This window comes from Anopheles arabiensis, chromosome 2 (assembly GCF_016920715.1).
Source record: "Anopheles arabiensis isolate DONGOLA chromosome 2, AaraD3, whole genome shotgun sequence".
Lineage (NCBI taxonomy): Eukaryota > Metazoa > Arthropoda > Insecta > Diptera > Culicidae > Anopheles > Anopheles arabiensis.
The window spans coordinates 21,136,617-21,146,903 of record NC_053517.1 but is presented as its reverse complement, the minus strand read 5'-3'; the positions used below and the strand labels follow the sequence as shown (position 1 = coordinate 21,146,903).

The 10,287-nt window shown below is 48.4% G+C and overlaps 2 protein-coding genes across 7 annotated transcripts; both read left to right on the top strand.

Moving 5' to 3' along the window:
* The first annotated feature begins 1,239 nt into the window (after positions 1-1,239).
* On the top strand, positions 1,240-4,334 carry LOC120898396 (zinc transporter ZIP3). Of its 6 annotated transcripts, XM_040304215.1 has the most exons (4): positions 2,118-2,332; positions 2,454-2,522; positions 2,607-3,277; positions 3,354-4,334. In XM_040304215.1, exons 3-4 carry the CDS (start codon positions 2,808-2,810, stop codon positions 3,967-3,969), a joined length of 1,086 nt encoding a protein of 361 aa, XP_040160149.1. In that variant the 5' UTR covers positions 2,118-2,332; positions 2,454-2,522; positions 2,607-2,807; the 3' UTR covers positions 3,970-4,334. The 6 variants fall into 6 exon arrangements, with proteins under 6 accessions (XP_040160145.1, XP_040160149.1, XP_040160150.1 ...); XM_040304211.1 differs by lacking the exons at positions 2,118-2,332; positions 2,454-2,522 and adding an exon at positions 1,240-1,548; XM_040304216.1 differs by lacking the exon at positions 2,454-2,522.
* A 141-nt stretch (positions 4,335-4,475) lies between these two features.
* Positions 4,476-9,766, top strand: LOC120898395. Its single transcript, XM_040304210.1, has 3 exons — positions 4,476-7,020; positions 8,419-8,894; positions 8,978-9,766. Exons 1-3 carry the CDS (start codon positions 6,830-6,832, stop codon positions 9,583-9,585), a joined length of 1,275 nt encoding a protein of 424 aa, XP_040160144.1. The 5' UTR covers positions 4,476-6,829; the 3' UTR covers positions 9,586-9,766.
* Positions 9,767-10,287: the final 521 nt, after the last annotated feature.

The following is a 10,287-nucleotide window of genomic DNA, read 5'->3' as shown; positions in this document are numbered from 1 at the left end:
TGGGAATGTAAGGTTGGAGATGGAGTTTATAGGTTTGTCTATTTTTAAAAATTATAAAGACAAAACAACACGCCAACAAATGATGAATTTTGCTCCCTTTTTGTTTCGCAACAGGGGAATTGACCAAAAAGACATGATTCAAATGGTGCGATTGCACGATGCGCACGATATAGTGCGGGGATGGGGACCTCCTGCTGTGGGTACCACGGAATGTGCCACGTTAGCCCTATCTTCAGTATTGCATGACTGGATTGTTTTATTGGCTGTTCTTTTTCTTCTTTTTTTTTCTTCAATGATACAATTTTCTTTCCGCCCCAAACCCGTGCAACGTGTTGCATGTGTGGTACCATTTACAACCACGAGCAAAGGGTTTGCCTGAATGAGTCATTAACTCATGCCAATTGCTTCGTCTTCTATCTGCGCGATGGTTCAATTAAAGCGCTTAATTAGATGGTGAAGATTGCCACACACCACGAGGGGGGGGGGGGGGGGACAGGCTTTCTTCAAGTAGAGACCATTGTGACGATTGATCGGTCTTTTACGGTGTATCAATATTCCACAACTCATTATAAGCTCGTTTTGCAAACTGATCTCCCCCCCCCGTTACTTCCGGGAACGTATCGTACCAAGGTTTTAACATAGACCTCTCCTCCCTTCGACCGTGACATAGCGCGATTCCGGCAACACTTCGAAACTCCGGCACATGTTCACAGCCAAAGTTGTTATAGTAACATCGAAATAATACTTAAACCATTTAAATGCAAAAACACTCTCTCATGCGCACACTGCGGAGGGGGGAGGGGGAGAGCCTTTTTTACCTGTAATGTTGGTAAAAAGTTAAATTTAATTCGTTGCGACGTGTTGACGGGCCGAGCAAAGTTTCTCGCTGCCAGCTGCTAACAAAAATAGTGGCAACGGGACGTGTTTTTTAAATTATATTTTAAACACTGGTTGCCGCCAAAGCAATAGATGTTAGGGAGGGGGAGGGAATCGCCGACGTGTTCGATAAGCGGGGAGAGCATTTAATTTATTTTTGCTCCCCCACCACAGGCACAAATCAATCAGCGGTGATTGCCACTTCGAGTTTGTGCGTTAGAAATACAAAGAAATGAGTTAAAAATTCTGTTTCTTTTCTGTTTTCAATCAAAAAAGGGGGCTTTTTCAAAACGTCTTTCATTTTCAACGGTTTTTTTTTTGTTCTGCCGCACCCGTTTGACAGCTGTAGCAACGAATCGGGCATGAACGCGTGTGTGCTAACCGTGCCTAATGTGCGTCGCTACGGGTTGCAGCGGGGTGTGAGTGTGTGTTAGTGCAAGGCGACGGGCAGGTCGTAGCGTGCAGTGATGTTTTTGTTTGTCCCGCGTCCGTACGTGCCGTTTTGGTGGATCTTTTACCTGGTCGGGTTTTTTTGTACCTTTCGATTCGAATATACCCGTTTCAATCACGTGAAGCTACCAAGTCTTCCATACTGCTGTTAATGCTTGCAAGTGTGCAGAAGTCAGCTGAAGCGAGGAGTAACAGGGTGCTTACCTGTTGTGTCGTGTGAAGGTTTGTAAAATTGAACCCAGTGCTCGTACAGACCCGCATACGGCAGAGCGAAGGGTGTGAAGCTGTACGCTTTTTTTAACTGTGCAAAGGAGATTGAGTGATTGTATGGAAGCATCAGATTAGGGTTTGAACGTTGCAAGCTAAAAGAAGTTGTGATAAGATAAACAAAAACATATCCCTCTGTATGGATATCGCGGTATCGTTACGTTAAAGTTGGATTTTTTTTATCGCCCCTTACAAGGACAAAATAAACAAAGAGGAACATATGATTGGCCCAATGCGCACTCTGTTTCTGCATACACACTTTGCTTGTGTATGTGTGTGGGTTTTGACGTTTCCCCGAACAGGGTGACTCACCGCGGTGCTGCTGCCGGCAGTTACGACGATTACAGCGTGCGCGCGCTATCGCCGTTCGATTAGTTGAGCAATTTTTTCTTTTGAAAAAAAAAAAACAAATCAAGTGTAAAGTAACAGCAACAAAAACACACTTTTTTGTACCTCAAACACTGTTTCAAAGTTGATGAAGTGTATCATACAGTGTGCTACTTATTTTTTTTGCAACAGTGAGTCACGTTCCTGCAGTAGTACCATCGCTGGTTTACGTTCGGTTCTCACGGCCGTTAAATGGTTGCACAAACATCGTTGGTCTGTTTTTGAACTTCCTGGGCTCCTGCTGGATGGACAATGTTTGCGGAGCGTTTGTTATCGTACATGTTAACACTCTAAACAGCAACAAAACATGTAGAGTCGATTTCGAACCGAGCGACCGAAACCCGACCCTGAGGTTCAGTATTCCAGCGTCTTATCGACCGGTGCAAGTTCGGTGTGGCATGTTAATATCTCTCTGTTCTCTCTCTCTCTCTCTCTCTCCTTGTGCGTATCGCTCCCTGTGTTCTACGAAGTAGACTTGTTTTATTGCTTTATGTAATGTGCACAAACATTGACCTCCTTTGCGCTTGCAACTCATCTTCACGGTGAACAGATCGGAGTGATAGCGTACTGGGAAGATAATTAGATTACCAGAACTAACCTGTCTCTCTCATGTTCTCTTGTTTTAGGAGCAGCCAGGCAGGTGTCTTAACACATTCGCAAACGAAATGCTACACACCGCTTGAAGGAAGATAACGAACATCCGAAGGTCCGTAGACGCATCTCGCTCGTCACGCGTCACTTGCTGACCACTTGCTGCTACTCACACACACACGCTGGATGTTGTTGGCGAGCGACTTAGTGTAACCGGGAACCGAGCACGAGCTGCAATGCTTCCATCGAACGGATCCGAACCGGTCGGGCCCGTTGGCCAGAATGAGGCCAAACTGTTGGCGATCGTAGTGCTCGGGTTCGGCAGCTTCCTGTGCGGCGTGCTGCCGATCTACATATCTCAGCGCAACCGGCAACGCTACCCGGGCACCCTCTCCTTTCTGCTCTGTCTCGGGGCGGGCGTCCTGCTGGCCACGGCCATCGTGCACATGCTGCCGGAGATACGCGAAGCGCTCGGCGAGTACGCGGAGATTGTGTTTTGCAGTGGCTTTTTCCTCATGTACGCCATCGACGAGCTGGTAGAGTTTTGCGGCATCGCTGGACACAATCATGGAGAGGATGGAGAGGGTGAGCGGCGGACGGAGCAGGACGGGCGGTATGGGGAAGACTCGGACGCGGCAAGCACTTCGAGCCGCCGGGAGCGGCGGTACGGTGCGAACGAGGAAACAAAATCGCTTCTCGGCAGCGGGTAAGCAGTAGGCAGAATGTGCCTTTCCTCTGTGCGTCTGTACTCATCATCTCTGGCATTTGCTTTACCTTTGCAGCAATGACTCCGAAGTGACCGCCTCCCGACGATCGCTGGAAAGTGTGGTGGGGTTGGGCGGCAATCTATCCCGCCGCTCGTCGCTGAATGGACCGCCGCCCGCGGGAAGGGGACAACAATCGGGACAAAGTGCTGCCGAGCTGCAGCTGACCGGTGTGTTCGGGCTGCTGCTAGCGCTGTGCATGCACTCGCTGCTCGAAGGGCTAGCGATCGGGGTGCAGAACTCGGGGCCGAAGGTGTTGCTGCTGCTCGGCGCCGTCAGTGCGCACAAGTTCGTGGTTGGGTTCGCGCTTGGCGTGCAGCTGGTCGCGAACGGTGCGCGGGAGCGCTGCTCCCACGTGCTGCAGGTGCTAACGTTTTCGCTCGGCTCGGTGGCCGGCATTGGCATTGGTATGGGGCTGGATGGGCTGAACGAAACGCTTACCACGCTCATCATGCCGGTGCTGCAGGGATTGGCGGGCGGCACGCTGCTGTACGTCACCGTCAGTGAGGTGTTGCCGCGCGAACGGGCGAAACGACGGTGGCACACGCGGGCCATGGGACCGGGCCAGTTTGGGGCCGTTGTGGTGGGCTTTTCGCTCATGTCCGCGTTAAGCTTGGTGTTGAGCGATGAGTAGAGTAGGGCGTCCCTGCTCATCGTCTGCCCGTTATCGTATGATCGTAGTTCCTGGTGGTGACGGACACTCTACAAGCTGGGCGAACGAACAAAATGCGCGATGCTCAGAGTATATCTCGGATCGGTCACCGGCTGTGCCAAAAATGTTTTAATACTAGGATTTTTATGTTAAATTTTACAATCGAATAGAGAAGTTGAGACGATGTAGTTATATAGCAGCTGATGTACAAATGGAAGGCAAGGGCGTTAGTATTACCTGAAAGTGTGTAGTTTTGTGAGTTTTTGCAGGGAGGTAGGTAGCAACTTTGGATAGCTTTTAATCGTACAAGCAATAAAAAGAACAAAAGCTGCCATTTTACACTTTTACACACACTGCGTGGAGAGAAAATGAAGGCGAACCAACGAGTGGCTCTGGACTGGTTTTTCGGGAAGATGGCCATTACTTTTACGACGGGGGCAATCTGTATCACTGCCGGCTGCGATTTCGATCCGCAAACGACTACCGTTGACCCACTTTGCCACCGGCTCAGCATCACATTCCCGTGGCTTTTGTGCGTTGTCAGAAAATGAAGGCTATAAAAAATTCAGCAAAATTTGCTTCCCCTTTCCCTTCCCCACACTAAAACGGAAGGCAACGGGTTATTCCGTTGTCGTCCTTGTGGAGATTGCGGGGAGGGGAGCGACATCGTCATGTAAAAAAGCGCGTCCGGGAGATGAGGTACATATCACACAAAGAAGAGAAATGCAAACATATGATTTAAATGCTGCATGAAAATAAGGTGGAAAAAACCACATGCAGATCACCTGAACTGGAGGGATGATGAAGAACAAAAGAAACAAAACAAAAAAAAGCAAAAAAGAAAGACGTTCGAGCTGGCGTCGCCAAAGAAGTTCGGAGGTAACCTTCACGGTCGTAAATGCGATTTTGCGCACCCGAAGGAAGAGCGCTATCGGCGAAAGGTGGTGGGTGATAAGCGAAGACGACGACGACGACGACGCTCGACGAGGCTCGATCGATCACACATCGCGTGGCCGGAGGTGGGTGGTGGGGATAGATGCCCCGATCGTGATGCAAATTTTGTATGTGCCTTTTCTTGTCTGTTTCGCGCACGGAACCACAGCACAAACATGTGTACGAAGCGCGCAGCCTGATCGTTTCTTGTGGGACTTTCGAAAAAAACAAGGAAGGGAGAGAGAGAGAAAAAGCGCACAGGGAAACCACACGCACGGTGGGAACGAAACGTCCGGTGCGGGTGGCCAACAGATTCCGAGCTGTGCTAGTTCATAGGTTTATGGTTCACATTTCTCCTGCAATCGGGCAGAAAAATTGGTCCACCAGGGTTATAAACCCTCTCTTGCCGGTGCGCGCGTGGAAATCAGGTCATCAGGTGGCGCAAAGCAGGTTAGGAACTTCTTGCTTAGCGGGTGCAAAAGCAGAAGCTCACACTAGTGTAATCTGATCGACCGTATGATTGCCGTACAGCTTTACGTTGCGCGCAGAGATCTTTGCCACTCAAAGTTGAAGATTGACCTTCAGCGATCATGCGATCTGTCTGGTAGAGCGATTGGGCGTGATAAGCGTTTTTCAAATATTTTAAAACATTTGCAACATTGTACGGCAATCCGTCTGGACTGGAATTGTAATCTGATTTAGGAATTTAATCTACTCATTCTGGATCACGAGCCTAGACCTACAACGGACATGATGATGCACAGCATTCTTGATTGGAGCGAAAATAATCAATCAATACTGGATCCAATTCCTCCAAAAAGATAACCTTAGATTATCCCCTTAACGGACGTCCCGCTTTTGTCCATCTTGAAACACCATCCCAAACCCACTGTGCGCCTTGGGACTGTCCCCCTCACGGGGACAGTGTCTGAAGACGGTGCGAAAAATTATGTCCCCACCGTTTCTGCACCACCCGAGCCCAAGGCCCCACAAGGGTGGAGTTGTTTGCTGTTGACATGAGCGTTGATCGGCTTCAATTCACTCCTCCCCTTTTGGGGCATTCTTCAGTCCCCTTGTGCCACTCCTGCGGTGACTTCTCCTTTTGTTGCGTTACAACTCCCCCCCGCTGCGAATGCGAAACGGATGTAGAAAGTCCCACCGTAACGCGTCATTGCAGGCACCCAAAAAGCAGTGTGTGAGGAGTTTTAAAATAACAGCACACACAGACACACGGGGGCTGAGGAGTCCTCCCCACTCCATGGCTGGACGTTGAAGAGCACCGATCTGCTGCAGCCCGAGCAATTTGGTTTGGGTACGGAATGGCTCTCTTTCGCATGGTTTGACCGTGGCAGACACATTGTGTAAACGACCGCAGAAGCGTGCGGATCGCGATCGATATCTCGTCCCAGCGCGCGCGTGTGTGTGTGTATGTAAAGTGACCACACAAAACGTGTCACCGTGACGATCAAAAAGGGATAGATCAGTTCCCATCCCTTCATCATCCCGCGGCGGCTTGTTAGTTCCGGCCTACGGTTTTGTGTCATGCCGGCGTACCGCGATCGCGATCTGCCTGTGTCTGTTAGATAATGCCATTTACCCGCCGGGCGCCGATCGGATCGGAGTAGAGGTGGTTGAAGTTTGGTTGAAAGTGAAATTAATAAACAACAGAACAACTATTCAAAGCGGAAACCGCAAAACGTGACGCAACTTACGCATGCGACGTGCTGGTGAGTGAGTGATCGCGGCAACAAGAAGGTAACGTTCGCACTTCGGAGTTTGTGTGTGGTGATCGTGTGTGCGTGTGGTCGATCTGCAACGAAAGATTTGAAAAAAAAGACCACCGGTTGAGTGTTTGTCACTTTTTGCGTGCATTTCGTGCGAAAAATCATTCACCATCGGGAGTGGCGGGATGCGCCGGTACACGCATCTGCTGTCGGCGGTGGTGCTGCTGGTCGTCGGGCTGGCCGTTGCCGCCAGCGGCATCTATGTCGTCGAGAGCGGGGGCAAGAAATCGTTCCTGCAGCTCGGCGCCCACCACTGGACGGACGGGGCGGATGACGATGGGCTGTGGTCGAGCCTGCTGGAGGAGTACACCGTCGGGTGAGTTCAAAATCAACCACCATCGGGCAGTGCACGGGGAGTGTGCGCTCATTTCACATCCCCCTACCCACCCTCAAACGGCTCCGAACCGGAAGTGATTGCATTGAGTGTGTATGCGGGGGGAATCCAAAATTGGAACTGAAGGTTGTTGTTTTTTTTTTGTTGTTGGGAAATTGAGTTCACTTGAGAAACCAACAACGGATCGAAAAGGGGAGAAGCTTTGTTTGTACGGCCTACCAGTGTAAATTGGGCTCAATATCGTGAAGTTGTCGTGAAGCTTATTGAGATGCGTCGGATATCAGGTAGTTGATAGAGAGATACTTCTACTGCGGAAGAATCAATCCCAAATCATGTTTTAAATCAATTTAAAATGTGTTCACGGGACCTTTAAGCAATGCAATTTTCACATGTCATCTCAAAGTTTACAATTTTTACTATTAACATGTGAATAGCTTTAGCAAAAGTTGAATGAAAAATAAGGAAAAAGGTGCTTCCAACCACTAGCTTTTTTAAAATAAAATGCTCCTAAATGTAATACATAATTAAATGTATTATTTTTGGTATTGATTGTTTGCATTATCTATAAATTTATTCGTTTATAAAAAGAGGAAAAGATGTTGAAATTGATTGAAAAATGTAAAAAAATGATTGAAATTGATAGAAAAACGATAAAAACTGAAGGATGTTCAATGAAATTATCACTCTAAAAATAAGAAATTTTATTGTTTAATTACTTTTAAGAGCATTTTGTGCACAAATGTTCTTGAATAAAAACATGTTTTACTTATTTTGTGCCTTTTTTGCATCATACAACATCTATGCGGTTCAAAGAGCTTAACGCACAATTTCAAAACAGGGATTTAAACCTCTCCTTCGATTACACAGCTTAAACACTTTTTTAAATGGTGCAACTTTCCGTTAAATCTAAAAAGTAAGCTAAATAAATTCTAGCAAAAACAGTCAAACAGGTAGAATTTCGATGCAGTCACAAATATAAGTTAAATAAAGGAAGGAAATTAAATAGAATGCAAAGTAAGTGAAATAGACAAACAAATAGATAACAATAAGCAACAATATGGAGAAATCGCGTGGTTTAGCACGTGTTATATGAAATTCTTCATTTGAATCACCTCAAAAAGGCACATTAATGTTCACACATTCATTTTAACCTGCTTAATGTTAAGCACTGCGTGCGTATCCGTGATTTAAAAAAAAATCCCCTCACGAGTGCAACAGACTCCCTAAATAGAAAGCAATCTCACCCCGGCGGCTGATTGCATCCCGATCATTGGCGCTGCCTCCGGGCGCAAGCGTGCGTAATGCTTGATCATGTTTGTCTCATATGTTTATGGTGTTTTTGTTGTTGTTGTTATTTTCGTTCACTACACGCCCGGCCAGCCTGAACCAGAGTGGCACCACCAGCGCACCGAGGGAAAGTCGCGTAATGCAGGCGACCGTCGTAGCAGCGGCAGGACCGGCGCCAAAGTACATACCCACCTCCAGCTTTTACATCAACAAGCGCATCGGCGAGGCGCTCGAGCTCGACCCGCAGCACCACGCCGCCCACTCGCCCTACCGGCCCCGACCGCCGGTAGGGAAAGTGATCGCCAGCACTGGGGCCGGCGGGCTGTACGGCGACAACCAGCTGGCGGCCGGTGCCGGCCACGGTGCAACGTTTACGCCGATGCGCCAAACGTTCGGTGGCGCCAGCCCGACCGAGCTGCTGGCCTCGCCGCGGGAGGTGTCCGAGACGGACCTGTACCTGCTCGGTGCGATCGAGAAGCTGGTGTACCGGGTGGACTACATGGAGAACCGTTTGCGGCGGGCCGAACAGATCATCTACTTCCTGATGGCGGGCAACAGCCAAAAGCAGGGTAAGTGGCTGTGGGGAGAAGGTGATATTTCGGCTCAATTTTCACCTTCACCACCACTTTCTTCTTTTTCTCCTCCCGCACAGAACCGTGTCCACAGAACTTTACGCAAGTGCACGATCGGTGCTATCACTTCGATATCGAGCGTGGGCTGAACTGGAAGTCGGCCAGCACGATGTGCAAATCGTACGGGGCGCATCTGGCGGAGTTTGAAACGGTGGCCGAGTTTCAGGATGTGGTCGCGTACATACTGAACAATCCGGTCAATCGTGGGAAGGACTTTTGGCTCGGTGGACTCAACCCGGGCCTGCTGTGGATTTGGGCCAACTCGGCCAAACCGGTTAATCCGAACACGAACCTTAGCTCGATTACGAGCTCCAGCTCCAACAAACCGGGCTCGAAGGGAACGGCCTCCACCAAGCCGACCAATCTGGCCAACAACGGTACGGAAGTCCCGTCCGGAGGTACCAAGATTGTGAACAATGCGTCGGCGAGCAAGCAGCCGACGCTGGAGATTACTGGCAGTGGTCGGTGCCTGCGGTTGAGCTACAACTCCGCACTGTACACGTACGGGTATCGTGGGGAGGACTGCTCGGCACAGTTTAGCTACGTGTGCGAACTGAAGGACAAGTCGTTGGACAATGAAATCTCCCGGATAGCGAAGCAGCTCAAGCTAGCGGATGATGTTTCGTAGGGCTATAAGGGTGCGATGTGGGAGGATCGTTATTTATTGAAGCCAGCAGGAACGTTATTTTTATTACATTGTGATGAAGATTATGGTGCGAAAGGTGAGCGTTTTTGTTACTTATTTAATGAATTTAAGGTACCACAGTAAGTGATATAGAAGTAAATAAAGTCCCTATTTATAAAATGAATGTATCTTTTTCTGCATGCATTAATAATTTTAAGTTCAAAAGATAGTAAATAAGGTCAGAGTAGATCAACTGATAGGAAGACAATCTAAAGGCTAAATGCTTCTTGCCTGTTTTAGATGAAGTCACCAGGATTAGTAAAGAACTGAGGCAGAACCTGATCTGCCAGCCGTGTTTGACAGGGACCTATGCTGTTCAAGTTGTGGTCGTTGAGCAGTAGTTGAAATTAGCGTTACCTGCACCATCTGAGGAGATGCTTGGTATCTATGTATCCAATGTTCCAATGTTTCCAATGGAAAATGTTAATAGTGAGTAGCTATTTGAAAATAAGTTATTTGAGGCTAATTCTGAACTATTTTGTGTTGCTTATACTATAGAATGAACACTTGGAACCCCTGTTTGTAAACCTTTTTTAATGCGGATTATATAGACCATGATGAGGCGCTCCCGTGGTACAGTCGTCAACTCGAACTACTCAATAACACGGACACGTCGTGAGTTCAAGCCTGAAATGGACCGTTCCT

Coding starts and splice junctions, on each gene's coding strand:
- LOC120898396 (XM_040304211.1), top strand. CDS start 2,808: ATGCTTCCATCGAACGGATCCGAACCGGTCGGGCCCGTTGGCCAGAAT. Junction 3,278..3,353: donor AAATCGCTTCTCGGCAGCGG/GTAAGCAGTAGG, acceptor TTACCTTTGCAG/CAATGACTCCGAAGTGACCG.
- LOC120898395 (XM_040304210.1), top strand. CDS start 6,830: ATGCGCCGGTACACGCATCTGCTGTCGGCGGTGGTGCTGCTGGTCGTC. Junction 7,021..8,418: donor CTGGAGGAGTACACCGTCGG/GTGAGTTCAAAA, acceptor ACGCCCGGCCAG/CCTGAACCAGAGTGGCACCA. Junction 8,895..8,977: donor GGGCAACAGCCAAAAGCAGG/GTAAGTGGCTGT, acceptor CCTCCCGCACAG/AACCGTGTCCACAGAACTTT.